The sequence below is a fragment of the Anser brachyrhynchus genome (assembly GCF_964034855.1).
Source record: "Anser brachyrhynchus genome assembly, chromosome: 5".
NCBI lineage: Eukaryota > Metazoa > Chordata > Aves > Anseriformes > Anatidae > Anser > Anser brachyrhynchus.
In genome coordinates, this window is record NC_137699.1 from 21889427 (window position 1) to 21911621 (window position 22195).

At 39.2% G+C, this 22195-nt stretch overlaps 1 protein-coding gene and 1 long non-coding RNA gene across 3 annotated transcripts in view; one reads left to right on the forward strand and one right to left on the reverse strand.

The window, feature by feature from the left end:
• Positions 1–86: 86 nt before the first annotated feature.
• Positions 87–9135, reverse strand: LOC308195411. Its single transcript, XR_013951463.1, has 3 exons — positions 9019–9135; positions 7643–7762; positions 87–6379 (listed from the first exon to the last, which is right to left on the reverse strand). It is a non-coding gene; the product is annotated as an uncharacterized lncRNA (long non-coding RNA).
• HEATR5A (HEAT repeat containing 5A) overlaps positions 9091–22195 on the forward strand; it is a 64091-nt gene continuing 50986 nt past the window's right edge. For both annotated transcript variants that reach the window (XM_080592742.1, XM_080592743.1), the window contains exons 1-4: positions 9091–9238; positions 17111–17189; positions 19474–19721; positions 20748–20959. In XM_080592742.1, coding sequence (XP_080448868.1) covers positions 19596–19721; positions 20748–20959 — 338 coding nt within the window. In that variant the 5' untranslated portion in view covers positions 9091–9238; positions 17111–17189; positions 19474–19595. The remainder of the gene's footprint in view (positions 9239–17110; positions 17190–19473; positions 19722–20747; positions 20960–22195) is intronic.

Below are 22195 nucleotides of genomic sequence, written 5' to 3' on the forward strand. Positions count from 1 at the left end.
TGGTTTGGGAGATACACTATAAGAAGGACATTCACTCATCTGTGCTGGTGTTACTAATCCCATTAAATAGAAGGATGCCTTAGACTGCTTTGCAATAATGAGCGTGTGTTTTATGTATATACTCACCTGAAGGATTCTTAAAATAATTAAGATTGATCCAATGAAAATGTCTCATTTGGAAGGGGTTTTTGCCTTTTTTTTTTGTTTTTTTTGGAAGGAATTTTACTAGTAAGGTCATGCATACATTTGTTACTTCAAAATAACGACAAAATATTACTGTATTAGCTGTGGTAAAGTACACTTGAGGAAGGAAAGTTTATGGATTAAAAAGAAAGAATGCTGTAGCTGTAATTATTTGTTACCCAATTTCCTGAGTCAGATACTTAATTATTGCCTTTCTGCTTTCCATCTATAAAATAGAAATGCTTTCTAGTTCACAAAGATAGTGAAAGCACAAATTCACTGAATTTTTAGCCTTTCAGATAGTAGCTACTAAATATCAAAGGCTGCCCCCCCTCATCCAGCATATGTAGAGGCAGGACTTTCAGGTAGCACTAGGACTAAACATAGGACTGAATAAGACAGCCTGTACAGAGCTGGCAGTAAGAAATAGCAAGGCACATCTAGAAACTGAAGTCAGGGCAGTACCACTGAATTGCTTTCTGGAAGGTTGCGCTCTGAATGTCCTCAGATGTGCTTTTGACGGGCTGCTTGCTGTAACTTGTTCTGTGTCCTTGTTACCTTCATCTTGTTGTCTATTCAGTTCTTTCATAACAGAGCCTCAGGAAAAGGACTGGAATTTTAAAATGAAGACAAAAATAAAAATGCTACAACATATGCCATCATCTTCATTGTTCTTTCTGCCTGTGCGATTTCATTTCACCTTTTTATATACTGAATCTGAGGCAGAGACGAGCTTATATTTCTTATATACACTGTGCTAGCCCATTTGGGGTCCTAATCCCAGCTGACTCCTCTGCAGTATTGTAATGAATATTATTAACAGATGGCATTAAGATAGCAATGGCAAATTCTGTGTCACAAGGCAGTGGGAACGAAACGGTTACATTAAAATGTGGCAAGTTCAAAACTGATTCAAGTTCACATAACCTGAGCCAAGTTTCTCCTTTGCTACTGCATCACGTTTTTTTAAGTCAGTAATTTAAAAGGTTTCAAAGTGGAATTAGACATCTATATGGTTTACAGCAATTATCCAGAATTCCAGTTTAAAAATAAATTATTCTGGAAAAGATGTAAAACCTCATGCTTAGTGTGCATGCCTGCTTGTGCATCGTGGATCAGTATTTACAAATATTTTGTCCTTATCCTTATTTTTAATAAAACATAGCTGAAGGGGTGATCTGCAAGCTCAAGCTATACTATGAGAATCACATTCTCTGAACGGGTATAAAGCTCATAGTTTTGATACGAGAGTAATAGGATTTTTCAGATTAATATAATGTGTACAGTTAGTAATTCTGAAATACCTAAGGATGTTCAGTTCCTGGCACTGGGTATTCTCACAGTTGAAAACATCTATTCACATAAATGGGCTGGAAATATTAGCTAGGTCCCAGATTACGTATTTATTCATTAATAATTAACCTTTATGACAGACACAATACGAATTGTATTCTAAATTCTTCTTAGAGGCATTTAAATAAGATTGTCCTGATACGAATAACTAGTACAGATTCTTTATGATTTGTCTGCTTGAGAGAACTGTTTTTATTCCTCTTTCTGTTGTGGGCCAAATCCTAAAAATTGCTGATTAACACCACTATTCACTTTACAGGAATTGCAGTTATTCAGTATATCTCAATAACTGATCCTTTGAAGGATAATACAAAGCCTGCAGATATTTTTTTTATTGGCTCCAGAAAGATCTTTGGCAGCCTGACAATTCATTCTCTATATTTCAAGAACTCTGCAATTTCTAAGAGGGGTGAGCTTGCAAATGTTTAGTGAAAAACAGACTTCAGACCAAACTCCATCTTGGACCGATGTCTCATATAAAACACATGAAATTTGACTTGTATTTCAGTAGTTCTTAGGAGAAGAGAAATCCTGAGTTTCTGTTAGAAGGTGGCGTCTTTGTGTATTATCGGCCAGTTTCTGATGTAGTGTATGCACCTTGGGATACTGATTTCTGCCATCTTCCGCAACAACAATTGGCAGCTTGTTGGATGGTGTGCCCTTTGTACTGCTTTATTTATATCTGCTATTGATTCACGATGCATTTACTGAAAGAAGCCATTTCTGAACAACGTGATGGACCATACTGATGAAGAAATTGATTAAAATTATTTTTTCAAAGCCAAATGCTCATTACTTTCTGACATGAATATATGCGTTAAACAGATGACATGGCACACTTCTTTAAACAGTCTTTATTCTATGACTAGGCAAAAGCTCAAATAACTATCCTATTCTACACTCGGAGAATATTTATTCTGTAAGATGTTTAATATTTCACACTTCCTTAAAATAAACTGTGAAAGGAGTAGTCATTATGCTATTCTAGCGTGGCCTCCCAGTTCATCAGGAACTGTTCTGTCAGGTTTTTATGACCTTGTTTGCAGTGTGCACACCCAGATTGTGTGAGCTGAGCATGCATGGACTATGGACTGCTCTCATAAAACCAATGAGTTGAGGTTGCAATAGTTCGTTTTTCAGTCAGCACTATTCCTGCTTCCTTCCTGTGCCCTTTGTGGAAATCCTTACCTCTATTGTTACACACAGTATGCAACATAAAAATACTAGTCCAGAATTGCAAGGTAATAACCATCTGTACTTAAGTACAATTAAACAGACCCTTCTTTTTCTTTGTGTAATCTGGGAATCTTTAGCATTTTACCTGAATGCCTGGAGCAAGTGTCCATGAATCTCTCCTGCTAGTATTAATTGACCAGCTTTGCTCTGGAAAACAGAATCACTATGGAGATACCCATCCACACTTGAAAGCATAGTTTTTTAAAATCTCTGGATTTGGTGCAATAGCTAGCTTAATTTCATGTTTCTGCTAACTGTGTGTCATTGGGGCATCTATGACACCGTGTAGCCCAGTAATACAGTATTGCTATTGCTACTAACAGTCCACAAGCTTTGTCCTGATTTTACAGAACCTCTGGATGGAGGCTTATCAGCCTTACTTTGCCTGAATTCACTGATCTTGGAGTTTTGGTTTTACTTGATTTTGCTGTAACAATTTTTCTAATGACAGGAGACTATGGCTAATTTGTTTTACTTTGCTTCGTATGGTAATAACCACAGTTTTTATATAGCTATTAATAGTAAGTTATTCTGTGTAGAATTATATATTTATGACTCTAACAAAATGTTAAATTGTAGAGTAATAAAGGCCCATTAGGATAGCAGTGACCTTGAGACACCAGCTGCAGCAGAGGGGAGTACATGCATGGATGCTAAGATGGATGGGGCACAGACTGGCACTGGAGGTGCTAAGGCTATAAACAACTTGCCAATTGGCAGTTAAAAAATGCAGACCTGGAGCTGGACAAAACTAATTTAGGGGTAAAAACAAGAGCAGAACAAGTATCTAACATAAATAAAATGCACTATATGTAGTTGCAGGCCAGTGAAGAAAAAGGAAGGTGTAAAACTGTGACAAGTACCCCCTGCTCCAGACACCTGGTAATAGGGTTAGCATAACCAATGCCACTTTGTAAGGCAAATGTCTATTATATGTAAGCTGACTGGTCACCTAATACCCCTGCTTCCTCCCCTTCTTTTTGGCATTGTAATAAAAACATTTGCCCACCAGGGTTGTCACCAGGATGTGGTGATCCCTGTTACAGAACAGAGAAGCCTCCTGCCGGCATTGTGATGAGGTCGTTTGTCCATCAGTGCTAACACCAAGGCGCTGGATTGCCAGACGTGAAGACACCCGTTACAGAACAGAGAAGCATTACAGCACGTGAGATGCTGCCTATAAATCCAAGAAGCTGCAAGTCTCAAGTGGGAGTGAGACTGGAACTGCTGGTGGACTGTAAAACCTGTGATCCCCTGCTGGTCAGGGATGTCTCCAGCATCATCTGCTTCTTCTGGGGACTGAGTAAATGACTCGTGTTCTTCTAGCTGAATTCTGAGTCTAGATTATGACTATTGCATCACGAGTTTATTATTAAGAATTTAACCCGATCTGCAGAGGGTCAATGTGATTAAAAAGTCAGGGTGACTAATAATTCTAGGTAACAAGAAAGTTACACTAATTACTAGAAATTCTTTACAACAATAAGCTATGCCAATCAATAAAAATTGTAAATAACAATAAGCTATGCTGATTGCTACTTTTGTAATTATAAATTATAATTATAACCTCAACCCCGTGGCCAGGCCTCACTCTGCCAAGGATCCCTAAAAGAACCTGTCTGTCCCCGTAGTGTTGGGTGGCAAAAACCTAATTTGAAAGCATGTAAAAACAGACCCAGGTTAATCCAAAAGAGGAGAAGGAGAGAAAGAAGAAGAAACCATAAACACCAAGTTCTCAGTCCCGTGGCACAAGACTCTGGATGCTCATGGTTCACTGTACTCTCACCGCCTCCTGGAAGCCATCAGTCTTGAGAACCAGGGGGATGGTGAAAGCATACATGTAACACCAGGTAGATTCTAGTAGCACATGTATAACAATTTTAACTGCATTGTTATTACTGAAACTATATGACTGTATTGCACGTTTTCTTCTTAAACCAGAGCTGTCCACTGGTTCAATTACTGCCAGTGTGTGGCTTTGGGCAAAGCAATTTTCTGCTCCACTTCTTCCGTCTATAAGACAGAGTGAAAACAAGGAAAAAAATGTTTAAAAACACCGCTTTTTTCCTCTTATACCGATTGCAAAAAATCACCTCAGTTCCTGTTGTTGCTTTGGAATGCAGCATGCACTCACATCTCTTCATCTTTGTTGGAGCTACACAAATTGGCCTTAGCCTCTGCCTTATAAATGTGTCTTGAGCTAACATCCACAGAGCACTTTGAGTACCTCAGTGAGCTGTGTGGTATCACTACAAACAACTCTATACTGTTTCTAAAATAGAAACTACCTACTGAGCATGGAAATGCAAATAAATGGTTTTCCTATCACACTGATCTAACTCAGATACATATATATATATGTTTCTGCATGTCTTGTTATTGTGAATTTAAGATTGCTTTCTATTCACTTTAATTGTATTTGTTTGTGTAAGTGCTGCAGTATGTGCCCTATTATGTCAATAAGTATTAAAATGCGAGTGAAGAACTCAGGCTATTTAGATGTACTCCATTAGAAAAGAGGTTGTAACATGGTTTCTAGATTAACAGTGAAAGCAAAAGGTTTTGGGGAGGTCTTAATAATCTGTTGGCAAACCATATTTGGATCCTATTAATGTGCAGCTAATTCTTGTCAGAATGCTTTATCCAGCATTCTTCAGGTATTTAAAATTCACAAATATATATATATATTATTCATTTTTACCAATGAAGACTGATCTTTTATTCATATGTTGAACTATTTGAGATTTATGTGCCATGGTTTTGATAGGACACATTTCCCTTCCTTATTTCACACTTCCATTTTGGTAGCAGTATCTTATATTTTCTAGGCCTGCATGTTACTTTTATTTACATTTTAGGATTAAGAATATCACCAAGACTGTGTAATCGCTTGACAGAAATTCAGACCTTGTATTTTGTGATAGTACAAAGAGTGACTATGCTGGGAACAAAAAGAAGTCTGGAAGTAACTAAGCGTTAAATAAAACCATATATTATTTTAAATATTCAACCTGTAAAAACACAAAGATTCGTAAGTAAGGCTTTGTGAAAAAATCCAATAAAGTTTGACTATGTACCTTCAGAAGACCTCTACTTTAGGGAAGTAAATGTTTCAATATGGGGATTTAAAGCACTCAAGTAGTTACTGTCTCAACTGAGAGAGCAGTAACAGACAACCGTGGATACTAATGGCTACAGCAGTTCTACAACTGTGCATGTTACAATGCTCATAGGCACATTAGTATTTTTATTCAGTATTTTTATTCAGATTAAAGCCAAATGTTAATTGCCTGTTGCTGATGGTGTAACTGTTTGCAGGATCAAACCTTAATGGTCTGATTCTGTACTTAAATAGGTACATTGTGTAATTTCTTATAATTTCAAAAATAAAGTAAAAATATATGTATAATCTTATAATTACATTCTTTCTTGCAGAATTTAAAATATAATGTAACTTGGTTTTGTTTGCTATGTAATTATATGGTGATGTTTCATCTGCTTCAAATTAGGCTCCTGGTCCTGTGATTGTTACTCACACTTGCACAGTCCCACTGAATTCAAAGGAATACATTCTTTTCTGTCGCTGTAGTCACCGAGGATTATAAAGCTATAAGAAAGAAAATATTTTGCTTAGAGGCATATGTGACTGCATAGATATTCTACTATGACTGAAATTTGTCTGGCAGAACTGATTCATGCTCTAAATCATTCAACCCACTTTACCAAAATAGACTAACTAATGAGAAGACTAATCAGTTTTGTGCATTGCAATTATTTGCCAGTTGCTTATTTTATTAACTAATTTGCTATTGAAGCTCAGTCAGGACTAATGGAGAAAGGGAGAATTGAATTAATACATGGTGAATACATTTAATTATCCTATTTTTGCCTGTTTTAGAACAGAACACTATAAATGCATAACACTGTATTTTTTATTTTTTTTTAATTTCAGGTTGAAAAGGGTAAAGATAAAAACAATATGCATTACTGCTGATGTAGATGCTAATTTGAATCAGTGCATGGTTAACACTCTTGTTGACCAATTTAGGGAGGAAAAATCATATTAAAGAATCGAGGTTAGCTACAAAACCAATAAATGGAGATTGTTATCCTCACAAAGTACTGCTGGCGCAAAGCAGTCTTAAAGCTGATGTATCCAGAGCTGATGTGGAAGGAGAACCCTGCATCACTGTTCCTCATTATTCCAACTGATTTGTTTCAGTTTGGCATTATAACAGCATTCCTTAGAGCTGATATCACACATGTTGGGGTCTGGGAGAGATGGTTCTTGGGAAGAACTGAGCAACATTATTTCTCACTGAGTGATGCTTTTTCTTGCCCTATGCTTATGCAACATTTAGCATTATGAGATGCTAATATTGAGTGGGTCTCTGCTTGTCACCACAACAGAGTGAATAATAGTAGAAATAGTAACAGCAATAATCTTCTAAAAATTATTCTAGATGGGTTCTTTTTAGTTTATGATCTACGCACAGTCAGCCCTTCACAAGCATTACCAGATCCTTCTGTTACCTCAGAAATGTCAGAGACAGTACCTTTTGTTTTTCTGGAGTTTATTACTGAACACATCATAGCACCAACAGTCTTTGAATAGAAATTGTTCACTTGACCTTTCTCACAAGTGAAATGACAGATCACTTTATGTTGAGCAGCAGCAACTCATCTTCTCATCAAAATAAGGTTAACTGAGCAAATAACTCTTTTCTGGGGGTATACGTTACTTCCAATACTAGGGGTGAACACCTTTACATCAGCAGCAGTTTGTAGAGTTGATTTCTGTGAAAAATACTATGGAAATAGTTTCCTACTTGAGGCATGAGACATTCGTGTACTCTTCATTACCACATACATTGGCAGAAATTTCTTGTAAAAGGTCGCTGCATCAGTGCTCATGTTTCTTCACCACAGGCAATTCGGCAAAAATGAAACCAGTGTCCAAATACGGTAATGCAGGCTGGTGCCCTTAAATCTGCAGCAGAATATAACCAGGAAGTTCTGTGATAACACGTTTTGAAATACTCCTTAGTGGTACAGTGCGCATGATTGAATGCACATGTTCATGTAGGATTACACTGTATGGAAACTCTACACCTTGAATCTATTTGAAGATGAACTTCTGAGCTTATGTAAGGGCTAGACACTATTTTGACTCCTACGCTTATGTATCCCAAGCATTATGCCCTCCCCACAGTGGTTTGCACCACTTCAAAGAAGATAGCTCCAGAGAACCTAGTTTGTGGAAAGGAATCTTAGCTTTCCCCTCCTCAGTTTAACCAATGCTGTCCTGGGAGAATAATATGATAAAAGGTCATTGCTAAAATTTGTTATCCAGCCAAAAAGTCTTTAATTCCAGAAGACATTATTTTCTTCATCAGCTTTGTAACAGCAGCTGAAGTTGTGGAATTAAAACCAGAAAATATTACTACCACCAAAGTAACTTGTTGCCAGCAGAAACTGGACCTCAGGTCTGTCTGCTAGTTTGCTCTACAAGGTAGCTGGCGGAATGCAATACATATATATATATATATATATATATGTATATATAGAGATAGATATCTCAACACAGCTGGGCGTGAGCTACAAAACCATAATAAGATTATTTTTTTAACTAAAAATGGTTAAGATATGTTTTCTCTTCAGTGTGACAGACCTTCAACTTTGAAGACAGAGTTCAGAAAAGAACATTCCCTGAACAGAAATTTTCAGGTAGCCAGTGAACTCACTTATGAAAAATTCCAACGATGGAGGTAATTCCCTATGATATAACAACATTCAATTGGCATAGCTGTTTAGTAGAGCACAACAGGGGAGACACCCACAAGAGTCTGTCTCACCGCCTCAGTAAGATGCAGAATGACTCGGTGACTTGGGATCTGCTCTTGATCTGGGATCAAATGTATATGGGTGAAACGCATGTGTAATTGTGACTTTTGCATGTATTAGGCCTGATAAATGATGCAGACTATAAACTGGATGTCACTACTGTGCTGGTGTAGTGTGAAGGAGCCCCAGCCCTCGCCAAGAAGCAAGGATCAGCAGTCATGACAGACGCTGACCAGAACCGGCTGTAAATCTCAACAGGACCAACAGAGCTCCACAGCTCTGTGAGACAGCTACCCTAAATAAATAAATAAGGCAATAAAATCGCCGTTGCCTGCTCAGGCGTTAGGACGGCGGCAGCTCTATCCCCTTCGCAGCGCCTCGGCCCGGGCCCGTCCGCTTTACCTCAGTGACGCCCGCGCCCTTCCCGGGCCGCTCCCGCCCTCTCGGCCGGACCGCGGAGCTCGATGGCTCCGGCCCCGATTGCGCCGCCCTGCGAGGCGGTGCCGGGGGCACCTCCCTCCCGCCGGCCCCGGCCGCCCCCCTCCGCCCTCCCTCCGCGGGCGGAGCCGAGCCGAGCCCCGCGGGCAGCCCGCGGGAGGCAGGCGGCGGGCCCTGCGCCCAGGTACCGGCAGCGGGGCCGCGGGGCGAGGCTTCACCGCCGCCGCCGGGGGCTGCGGGGGGGAAGCGGGGCGGTGGCGGGGCGGGCCGGGTCCAAACGCCGAGGGGGCGGCGGGGGCTGGGGCTGGCCGAGGCCTGCCGGTGGGAAGCGCCCCGGCAGCCCGCCGCCGCCGGGAGGCCGCCCCCGGCTGCGAGAGGGGCGAGGGAGGAGGAGGAGGAGGAAGAGGAAGGCTGTCAGCCTTTCGGGTCTGGGCTGGGGGGGCCGCCGCGTCGCTGCGGCTTCGGCCGGGGTGCCGAGGAGGGGCCGAGGAGGTGAGGCTGCGGCTTGCGGGTGCGTGGGGCGGCACTGAGGGACTGGGCAGTGCCCCCGCAGGGCTCGAGGGGCTGGTTCTGCCTCCCAAAGGTTGTTTTAATTGAGAGCGGGCTGGGAGTAGGGCGGCGGTGTTGGAAGCTGGACAGAATGCTGTTGCTGGCGTTTTGGGGTTCCTGGCTGTCCGGGTGGGACGACCAGCACAGCATAGCCGGCAAAAAAACGTGTGCGGAGAAGTAAAACCTGCACAGGTGCACGAGTGTGACAGGGTGGAACGAGGGGAAGAGAAACTGGTACCTCACCTTTATTTAAAGTAAGGATATTTCTTACTGACATGTAGGTGGATGGGGGATGAGAGAGGAGGAGGGGGCAAAAAGATGAGTTCAGCTCGGTGCTTCCCGACACGAGCTTTGATATTTTTAGGAGTTCGGATTCACTGTTTGTAATGTGTATTTTATATATGTGTGTATTTAAGTTTGGGTTAATATTTACGGGGTTAAACGTTTGTAGTTGTCACTGTAAATTCCATCGAACCTTTTTTTATTTTAATCTTACGTGCCAGAAATGTTTTTTCCATCTTCAGTAGTAGTCAGGCTGCCTCGTGTGTGTTGGTGTTGTGCTACATGGTGTGTTTCATGGGGGTATGTAATATTGTGAACTCTAGTGTGAAATAACAATTGAGACACAGATGACATTATTTCTGGTTGTGTACTGAAGGAAGCTTGGTTGCTTTTTTTTTTTTCTTTCCTTTTCCTGATGGTTTGACACAGTGAAAAGGGGGCGGGGGGGGGGAGGGCAGTTTAATGTTACACTGAGCCTAGTGAGAAATTGAAAACTGTCCTTGATTCTTGAACACAGGGTTGGTTATATTGCCAGTAGAATACCGGAGTTATTGACTGGTTTTGTATCCCGGATTGTAAAAAACTTCATTGGTCAATGCAGGATATTGTTTCTTTTAAAATGAGGAACTTCCTGACGAAGCAGCAGGTTAGAAACACCTTCTCACAACGACATTTTCAGGCTGTGGCATGTTTGTGCTATTCAGTTCTGTCTATTTTTAAGGAAGCAGGACTTTAAAAACAACATAAACTGTATCTACACTGCAAACTAAAAAAAGCGCGAAATCTCTGTGCAGTTACACTTCTTTTTTTCTGAGCTGGTTTGGGAGTTTTCCTTGAGGAGCAGACGTTTAAAGTATCTGGGGAATGAGCCGTCGCAGTGCTGCCTGTTGGTGACTTGTGCCCTGACTGCGGCCTCTGATCTGCCAAACAAGGCTCCTGCAGAGCCTGCACCTGTGAGGGCTTCTGCTGCTAAATTTCTGCGTCGGTGTATCTCCGTGCAGTGGAAGGCTAGTTGTGGTGCTAAATAACCTAGTACTGTGATGGCCATCGTGATCTTCAGGAAAAATAAATACACCTTTCCAGGGTTTCAGGACGTGTTTAGAAAAGATTTCCTGTGGTTTAATTTAGTGCCAAGCTATACTGGACTCAGCATTGACCTGAGTGGAAAACTGGTAGCTAAAAATCAACCTTTACCTACTGTAAGTCAATATAAAGGTTTAACAAAGAATTTAATTTCACAAAACTTCCATCAGTGTGAGAGAAAAACATGTCAGTATATTCAGGTTGATGTATTTTAGCTGTATTCGATAAACACCATCATCTACAACATTGTCAAGAATAAAGCCGTGTTCAGACATACTGAAGTTATTTATAGGATTTGCGTCACTGTTTATGCTTTTCTGGTTTTTATGCACTTGCCTTGCTATCACACAAGTTTTCAAACCTGTCACTAAATAAAAACAACACATTGTATTCGCTTTTATACTGACTGAAGTTAGTTACTGCTTTTTGAAGCTTTACCAGTTTTGGGTGGAAAAAAAAATATCTTTTGAACTCAATTCGTCAGAGTCAGCCTTGCCAGATATGATACAGGGTTTTATTTCGAATTATTAGAAGCATTTATTAATTATTTAGATGCAGTTTGCAAGGTTGCACAAAAAGTAAGTAATGTTAATGTCCTTGTAGTGGAGCAAGTTTAGCTTTTGACTTAAACTTTCAGCAATGAACCCAACTAGTCAGGAGGTGTTGGTGCTGGGGGAAGAGTGGGCCACAGAGCCTGCTGCGGAGCTCAGGAAGTGGCTGGTTTCCATTTCTCAATAACTGAACGTAGCTCTCCTGTTTTGTTTCCTGGACTAGTTCTTGTCAGGTGGAGATAGAGATTGAAGCGATTGTAATAAACATGGAAGCAAATGCTAAGGACATTTTAACATGGTGAATGAGTGTTTTCCAATAGCTCTGTCTTCAAAATGTCTTGAATACTTTGCATTGCTAAAAGGGTGATTGTATTTCCAGGCACATTTTCCAGGCTATTTTTTTTTTCCTCTCGTTGTATCAAGCTTTGTCCTCAAAACTTCACAGAAATTATTCAGCATTCCCAGAAGACATTGTCTTGTCCTTTCTTTCACACTTCAGCAAATGCGTATTGTGTTGTGATTCTTATCGATGCCACAGTTATGTATGAGGGTTGTGGGTGGTCACATTCCTTGTGTGAATATTTTTTGAAACAGTAAGCCCAAAACAAGGATTCTGATAGATTTCAGTTAGGTTTTTACTGCATTTAAGCTTTACTGCTTATTCAGGTAGTGGGTGAGGTCTCTGAAATTTGGGAGTCAAGAGCATTTGTTAAGCATTTTGCTAGAGAGCCAGTAGTTTGGATCTGTGCCTATGGGAGTAAACAAGTACTTTGTGGGAGCATCTTTGTTCACAAAACATCAAAACACAGCCTTTTTGTTTTGCAACATGGTTGAAAGCAGTTAAGAATCACCAAAAGTGCCGTTTGGGCTGTGTGGTATTTGTTCTTTAGCACAGTATCAAATGTTCTGTGAAAACGGGAAAATCTGCATGGCATGTGCAATGTAGGAAGATGCACTTGAATTACATCTTTAGTAAGTACCTGTGTAAATGCTGCCAAATATTCACTGATAGGATAGATACATCGTTTTCCTGGGGCAAATTGCTTCTTCCAGAACAGTTACCCAGTGAGCTTGAAAGAAAGACATCTTGTTTCAGCATCTCTGATGTCGGAATCGTGTTTCTAAGCTGAATAATTGCTTACAACATGACTGGCGGTTGTTCCCGTCTGAAATTTTCAGCAGTAATTAGAGAAAACGGATGGTTTTGTGATGATCTGTTGTATCTTTTTGCTGTTTGCCCAACTCATTGGTAAGATTCTTCGTTGTTTTTTGCTATTTTGGATAATCATGTGATGCAAGGGCATACATATTTTTATTTTAGAAGGAAGAAAATTTGGTTTGTGAGTGGAATTGAATCCCTTCATGACACTGAGTGTGCATTATGAGTACTCAGCCGTGAGATTTAATTTCTGGCACACGTCTTTCACATGGTAGTGCACTTAAAATCTGATAATAATATTTACAGTTCTGCTTGATTTAAAAGTCCTAAAATCTTGGACCTTCTCCTTGTGGCCTAGTGTTCTTTTTCCGTGTGCTCTGGGGTGTGCTTTTGAAATGTCTTTAGCCTTTTCTTGTGAACTGCTGTTGAACGTCTCTGTTAGTCACATCCTCTGTATGCTTGGCCTCCCAGTTCCCACTGCTGACCAATATAATAGAGCCTTCTGAAATATCCTTGCAGAATATCTTCGCAAAATATCTTTGTCTGACATTGCAAAATATCTTGCAACGAATGCAAGAATCCTGCCTTCTCATGGCAGGATATTAATTTTGAATGAAAAGCTATCAAGTCTGCTTGATGCCAGGGAGAAACTTCATCCACATTGGTGAGACTGATGACTGCTTAATTCAAGCACGTGTGTGTGTGCTTTTAAAGACTAGGCGTTTGTTTCATAACCGCTTTGTAGTTCTCCTGTTAAAAGATACAATCAGCTCAGAATAGCAGCGCTTCTGGGGCTGAAACGTCCTCAACTTGTTTCTGTTTTCTCTGAAGTTATATGACAGCAAGCAGTGAGAGGGTGCATGAAATTCTCAACCTTTCTTCTGTTGAGTGAGAGGGCAGGAATGGTTGGCACTGCTGAACACAAAATGTGTATGGAGGGGTGAACGTATGCCGAGGCACAGCAGGCGCCTGCCATCGCTCTGCGGTGGAGTGAAAACCGTAGGGCTTGCGGGCCTGGAGAAAGGCACGAGCTGGCTTAATGCTGAGGAGGATGCCACACAGAGGAGATGAGGTACTGACGTATCTATGTTGACACTTACTTAGCTTTTCTTTCTGAAGACTTGTGAGGCAGTTCTGTGTGTTTGTTGGTAATAGTTTGTAGAAGTCAGTAAGTAAACTAAGACAGCTCTCTTTGTCAAGTAGTCGTCAGTGTTTTTATGTAGCACTTGGGTAGTGTTTTCAGTGTTTAAAGCCCAAGCTGATATGGTCTGGGATTTTAGTTTCTGGCCCTGAAAGGATCAGGTTTATTCTTATCAAACTATTACAGTTCTATCACTGTGGTTTGTTTTGGTTAGATGATTTCTGTGTCTGCTGTAACTCCTAGCTAAGTTAGAGCCGAAAATAACTCCATCCCTCGTTCCCTGGGCAATCAGACCCCCCTTTGGAGGTCCTTTGTGGTTGGTCCTGCACTTCTTCCCTTCACCAGACCTCAGCGCCTGCTTATGTTTGCCTGCTGGCACAAAAAGTCCACTGTAACTATTTGACTTTCTCTTTGGGCCATTTTTCATTCATTAATAGCCGAATTTGGCTGGTGCATCAAGGTGGTTTTTGGCCCAGGCAGCAAAAAGAAACATCCTCCTAAGTTCTCTTGTCAGAAGTAAGCCTGAGGGAGTTGGGTGGAAGTTGTGTTTGTGTTTTGAAGACAGCCTAAACAGCTGTGTGCAAGTACTCCCGATAAGCTTAAGCATCGGTTGTCTTGTCATATGGTTAGCTCGGCTGCACGGGTAACGATCATCCCATTAAACTTTTAAAACAGTGCTGCAGGAGTAAAATTGATCTGAACTGTTAATGACCATAGCTAAATGTGTCAGGCTGGAAGACTTTCTCTTAAATACATTGGTTCGCTTGTTAGACAGGTGATGATAAAGCTTGCTTTCGAAGGTGGGGGAAAAAACCCAAAACCGTGAAGTCAGTTAAAATACCACTTGCATCGCAGTGAGGACAACTTGAAGCTCATGAGTGTGCTTCATCGGTTTTTCCAGCAGTGTGATGAATATGACACTGATTGCATAGTCGGCCCAGTGGCAGCTGGTATGAAAATACTGGTAATTATTACTGATTATTTTTTACTCTTGCTCATACTGTTACTCACTTGTTACTATTAGTCATTGCTGATGATAAGTAGCGGTGCTCATTTCTTAGTAGGATCATGTCCTTCTTCTCTGTGAGACTATTGTTAGAGACAAAAGTGAATGCACAGGTTTATGATCTTTGTTTTATATCGGATTTAGTGCAGAATTATTATAATACCTGTGAAACAGAAAAATTTAAATAATTATTATTAAGATGAGTTACACAGTACTTAATTTTCTTCACTACACAGCATGGTACACTGGGTCCTTACCCACGTATTGTGCACAGATAGGTCAGGTTAGTCTGAGCTCTGGTAGAGGAGAAATTGTTCTTGGCAAAGAGAGACAAGCATCTTCAACAATTTTAGGTCAAATGTGAGAAAATTTAAGAAAAATTTGCACATACATGCTCGATCTGTATGGTAGTTTCTATTACTGTTGGTGGTCTTCCTTGAAATCATGATTTATAATTAAAATTTTAATTTTTTTTGGTGCGAGATTGGTTAGGAATCTGTTTTATTCCAAACTCTTTTTTGTTTGTTTGTTTCTGGTTTGTTTGTTTGTTTTTACACAGAAACAAAATATACTATGGGCTGGAAGGAAGGGGGAAAGTTCATTATGTTGTCATTACTGTTCATGATTTTTCATTTGCAGTTTATTCATTTCTGTCTTAGACTTGCATGTGAAAGCAATACTGTGGACTACTTCCCTCAGCCTTTAAAACATGAGGTCAGCTATCTCAGAACAAGCTTGATATACGTAATAAATCAAGTTTGAATTTCAGCTTGGTTTCTTTGTTATAACTATGTAATGGGTGTTGACCTGTTGGTTCTTGTATTTTAAAGCCAGTTGCTGAAGAAAGCTGTTATGGGTCTTATACTGGTTTGGTCATCATTTTTTCCCCTTTTTTGAAGACAGAAAGTGCCTTTTTTCTCTTTGATGTGGTTCATTAAGATCTTTTGAAACTCCGTTGCTTTGCCTTTTAATGCTCGTTTTGCCCTATATTCCTTTAAATTTACAGGAAACACTCCACGTAGTGCATTTTCTAAGCTCTTCTGAGCTCTCTTCTGTCAGTCCTAAACAAAATTCTGCTTGCCAGATTGCTAGTCAGCAAATGAAAAAAATAAATCAGTACTGAGTAGGAGCAACTTCTGCTTTGTCCAGTTCATCTTTGTGACAGTTTTGTAGCATAGTTTATGCGTGAAATAAAATGAACCTAGTTCATGGGGGGGGGGAAATAGGAATGTTTATTTGATTTGCTCTTGTAGCACTGATGGGAAAGTGAATCTTATTACTTCTTTTTCTTTTTATTTAATCTAAAGAAAAAAAGAATTGCATGTCATACCAGCTGGGAAATTGAGATCTTACTTCTTTTTGTAACTTTTTTTTATCAGCCATTTATGTCTTTTTTTTTTAATTTTTGTTGATGGCATGGCATTTGATTCAATGAAACGTCACATTTATTTTTTCCAGATTTCTATTTCAGATTGAGAAAGATCAAAATCATAACATCAGGGGGAAAGAAGAATGCCAAGGCACTATCAAATAACTCAGCATTTTAAAACACAGGTTTCATGTGAATGTGGCTGCATTTTTACATTCATAAGTTGTACTTGCCTCAGTTCACTGGTGTGTGAGGATGTTCAAGGAAGGAGTGCCAGCTGGTGCAGCACTTGGTTGTTCACCTCTGTTTTGTGTCCTGCCAGACTAAATTCAAGTTAGATAAGGTTTAAAAAGAAATGTTTTTGTCCACTGATTCCAGTATTAAAATTATTTTTTGGAAGTTAGGAGGATACTCATGTCTTGTATCCATAGTATTCTCCATGGCTTTCTCAGAACAGTTGAATCACCTTCGCCATCTCTGCTGGTTATTGATTTAGATATGAATGCTGTCGTTATTAATATAATTCCAGGTTAATATAATATTTTACACCTGTGGAGTTTTTTAAATGCACTAGAGTAATGTAGGCCTTATGAAGGCATTGGAATTATCTTTGTAGAAAATAATTATGGTATCACGCTCTCTGAACTTACTTTTTTGTGTGTTTTCAAATTAGTTAGCAAAACAGAAGTAGGTGGTTTCAGTAGTGAAATGAATCCAATTGTATGGTGAATATGGCAGGTCTGCCAACTTCAGATGTAAAATATAAAGAGTTAATACTTGTGGAGCTCTATTTCAGTGTCTTCGTGAGCCATTAAATAAAAATTGTCAGTATGCAAGTCTTGGAATTCTTGTGTTCTGTAGAACAGACACTTATATCTCGTGCTTTTTAAAGCTGATCTCTTGTTTCTTTTTCTAGGAAAGAATTCTTGACATCCTTTAACTGAGAACCTGGAGTAGAGAGAGAGTTCTTACCATGAGAAGGAATTATATACTAGGTAAGTTAAGGGCCAGTGTCTGACAACGGTCCGTGATTTTTTTCAGTTGGAGGAAGAAAGCTGAATTGTAATTCTTATCTCTGTATGTATCTTGAAACAGTTATTGGTGCGGTAGTTTGATTTAGAGATACTAGGCACAGGGTGAGAAAAGAGGATGCTGTGTGACCTGCACTTGTGATTTCCATGCTGAGCAGTCAGGAAACTCTGCTCAAATGTTCAATGAAATACACAATCCTACAGACTTTGTATGTTGTAAAAATGTGAAGATAAAGTTAAGTTCTGTGAGTGAGTGTTCTAGGAGTATGATAACCAGTAACTTGTTAACATCTATGTACCGAGGCAGTTTAAATATATATATATAGGTATAATAATTAGGTATGTACCTGGTATTTCAGGTAGATTTAAAACGGAAGTTCATTGCAGGAAAATAGATGTGCGAATTTCCTTTGTGAGCAAATTTTATATACAAATGTGTAGAAAGTAGTAAAGGTAACCTTCTGCTGTGTCTGTGATGTAAACCTGAGTCCTGAATTATTTAGCGTTGCTTTGTATTGCCCACTGACTGTTTGATAGATCATTTTACACTATAATATTGTTAATGCATAGGGAAAAATGTGTGTTCAGCAGTCTCAGTGACCTCTGGAAAGGATAATTTTTTGGGGAATTTACAACATGGTTGACACTTTACCAGAATCTCCTTGGCTATTTTTGTTTACAACGCCTACAGAATATTGTATTTACTAGTTTGAGGCTACGTGGCATTTAAATGGGGGGGGGAAGGGGGAAGGTATCATTAAAGTATTTTTCATCTTGATTTGCTTCTAGCTATGATTACCCGCAATGCGGGAATTGCTAAAATAGTCTGAGATAAGTAAAAATCTAGCAACTTCAATGGGATTTGTTCTTGAAATATCTGTTTTTCACTTTCTTAAAAAGAAAAGGGGGAGGAGTATTAGAGGTTTGTGTTTTTTTTTTTCCTCTATACCTTGTTTGGCATTGCGAATAGATAAAGTGCTTGAATATGATGCTAACATTTGTATTTGTAGACATAATTAACATGAGTTCTTAGGTGTAGGTTGCTTCCATTGCTGCACTTACTTTGAGTTAATAAAACCCATTGTGTTTGGGGCCAGCTGATCATTATTTTCAAGTATATGCTTGAGCAGATGCTGGAAAATCTCACTTAATGCAAAGCGCGATGAATTAAAAATAGTAGTTCAGTGAGAACCCCTCTGATGTAGCCTGAACTACATTTAATTGCCATATTACCAATTCGGGTTGGGACAATCTCAGACAGGAGCACAGACTGGGAGAAGAACTCGTTGAGAGCAGCCCTGCAGAGAAGGACTTGGGGGTTCTGGTGGATGAAAAGCTCGACACGAGCCAGCAGTGTGCGCTTGGAGCCCAGAAGGCCAACTGCGTCCTGGGCTGCATCAACCCTTAGTGATATGGTTTAGTGTAGGACTTGTTAGTGTTAGGGCTGAGGTTGGACTAGATGATCTTGGAGGTCTCTTCCAACCTAGACGATTCTGTGAACAGAGTAGTGGCCAGCAGGTGGAGGGAGGTAATTGTGTCCCTCTGCTCTGCCTTTGTGAGGTCCCGCTTAGAGTGCTGCATCCAGGTCTGGGGCCCCCAGCACAAGAACGATGTGGGGCTGTTAGAGCGGGTCCAGAGGAGGGCCACAAAGATGGTCAGAGGGTTGGAGCACCTCTCCTATGAAGACAGGCTGAGAGAGCTGGGGTTGTTCAGTCTCAGAAGTGAAGGCTCCAGGATGACCTTATTGTAGCTTTTCAGTACTGTAAGGGGGCTTATGAAAAGGATGGAGAAGGACTTTTTGGTCAGCCAGATAATGACAGGACGAGGGAGAATGGTTTTAAACTAAAAGAGGAGATTTAGATTAGAGATTAGGAGGAAATTCTTCACCCAGAGGGTGGTGAGGCACTGGCACAGGCTGCCCAAGAGGTTGTGGATGCCCCATCCCTGGAGGTGTTCAAGGCCGGGTTAGATGAGGCTGTGAGCAACCTGATCTAGCGGGAGGTGTCCCTGCCCATGGCAGGGGGTTGGAACTAGATGATCTTTAAGGTCCCTTCCAACCCAAGCTGTTCTATGATTCTGTGATTACATCAGTACTGTTTTTACCTATTTCCCAAAACATTAAATATTACTAAAGCCATCTAAACAAAACTACTGTAATGTTCTTTGAAGTATTAACTTTTCCTTTCAAAAATAAATTTTTGATTATGTAATTGCTGATATCTAGAAACATTTTTCTTTTTCTGTTTAGGTGTTCAAACTTCTGACTCAATCATCGGGTACTAATGGGGAAGAAAACCTAACTGATTAAACCAGTTCTGGCAGTTTATTGTTTTGTTTTTATTCTGTGGTATTTGAGGAAAATTTCAAGGAATGGAGTTAGCTCACAGTTTACTACTCAATGAAGAAGAGTATAACCAGCTGGGTGAATATCAAAAATCGGAGTTCATTTTTGAATGGTTACGGTTTTTGGAAAAACTTTTACCAGTGACTAGCAGAGTAAGTATAATGACACTTGAGAAGAAGAGCGTGTTATAGAGCTATTTTTTCTCTGTCCTGTTTGTTATTTTCTTTAAAAACAAACAGCACTATTCGATTTCCTTTGCTTCATGTCTTTTACTTAAACATAATGAAAGTACATTCACTGATAGCAGCAGCTTCCTCAAGCCTTCAAGCGAGAGAGATTTGTGCAACGAAAGAAATCTGGGAAATAAGTGTTGTTTTTAAAACAAAAAAAACCAAACAAACAAAAACCTTGGGTTATTAATGCAAGATTTGCAACACTGTGATGAATAAGAACAGTTATGCTTCCATCTACAATGGCACAATTATTTGATACCTCTCTAGCAAGCAGGAATCTAACATCTTTCCCTTTGTTTTTCTTTTCCTAATCAAATCATAGGAGGTCGAGCCAGCTCTTCAATTGTTTGTTTCATTGTTTTGTGTATATTAAGTAGGGTATGTGAATATTTAAGAGTAAAACAATCTAGATAATGTTATTTAAGAGTTAAATGTTTTAACACAAATAATTTAAATGGAATACATTGTCAGCCTCTCTTTATTTTTAAGAGGAATTTGGAAAAAAAAAAAATTGAGCTAAGACTAAAGTAAGTGATTATTTTAAAAGGTGTGCCTTCTTTTCTAATGCTCAAATTCTTGAAACTCTGGTAAATTTCTTTATTACTTTAATTACCTTGAATACTTACCTTGTGTTGTCTTCCTTTAAAAGAAAACATAAAAGAAGCAAAAAATGGCGAATATATTTTAGGAAGATTTAGCAATAACTCCAATTGCCATAGGGAAAATACCCTTGAAATGCTACTAGAAAATTGTGTTTTGGAAAATATTCACATTTTTGAGACAGCTTTTCTTTACGTAGAAAGGTGCAAATAAATGTTCATTTTTAACCAAGAATGTCATAGTATCAGAATAGTAATAATGGAAAAGTGAAGAGAATTAGCATTAATTAATCTGTTAACCTTTAAATTTAACTGAAAGTTAACTGGTTACTGATTTTATTTCCAGGCTGATATTAGGGAAAACCAGAAGAAGCTGGTTGAACAATTGACTTCTTTATTAAACAATGCACCAGGACCTCCTACTAGGCGACTAGTTGCCAAGAATTTAGCCGTACTTTATAGCACTGGAGACACTTTTTCTGTTTACCAAACAATTGAAAAATGCAATGAACTCATTCGGAGTAAAGATGATTCACCAAGTTATCTGCCTACAAAACTGTAAGTATTTTTCTTTTAACCCCGAACAATAACAACAGAGACAGATGTACATGATGAGAGATGAATGTAGGGGAGTGTGTGTTCCCTCATTTCTTCCAGTTGGTCACTACAAGCATTTTACCGTATGACACACAGAATTTGGGAGGCTCCCTGATTAAAAATCATTATTGTGGGTGTGCCCAGATCTATTTTTTTCCTCTAAAAGTCTCTGAACTTTTAAGGCTGAGTACTACAAAGAGGATCTGAGTTCACCTGAAAGCAAATTCAAATTAGTTCCTTCTGTCTAGGCATTATAATAATTTTATCTTGGTCACTTAATATACACTGTCTTCAGGGCAGAGTTGTGAATGGTTAAGTATTTGTGTAGCATTTTATTTATCCCTTTGTGTCTTCACTCGGAAGTTTTGGTTAAGTGCAACTGCATGTTATGAATAAACTCAGGTCAGTACTTTACAACATAAATCACCCATGAGTTCATAAACTCGTAAAAGTTTAATGAAAAATATATTTTTCATCCTTATTTAAAAGTTTATTTTCATGATTTGCATAAATACAGTGTAAAAATCAATCACATCAAAACTCATTAAAATTACATGACTTTGGAAGCATTGAACAAAATGGTAATTTGGTGGCTGATAGGAGTCAGCATAGACTGAATTAGAGCAAATTCGTTAGAGCAAAATTTGACTTACCAAGATGTTTAGTATTTACTGGATCCACTGGAAGGAAACACCTTGAGTGATCTGAAAGCTAAGCTGAATTAATTTATTTAGGAATGTAGGCATGCTAAATCTATATACATATGCTGGTATTTAAAACTATAAATGACCACAGCATGCTTTAAGGTAATAAGGTAAACTAAGGATGGTTTATGCTTTATGCTTTTGTTGAGTGAGGAGACACAGACAGCTTGCAATATATGTTGCTATATGGAAGAAACCATGCTTTACAGCAAGTCAGACAAACACTGCTTTTTATAAAAGAGATGAAGAAAGCTTTTAATACATAGCTTATTTTAACATTAGTAAAAAAAAAAAAAAGAATTTACCTGACATGATAAATCTGAGTTCACTGCCACAGGATAGATAATGAAAGAAAGAATGTGGTAGTATTAAATGTTGTATATGTGCAGCAGGAACGAAAAGGATAGAAGACAGTTGGTGATCTCCATCCAGACAATTGAAAATCAGGCCAGAGAGAATAGCAGCAATGGATAACAGAGTATGAGTGGGCAGG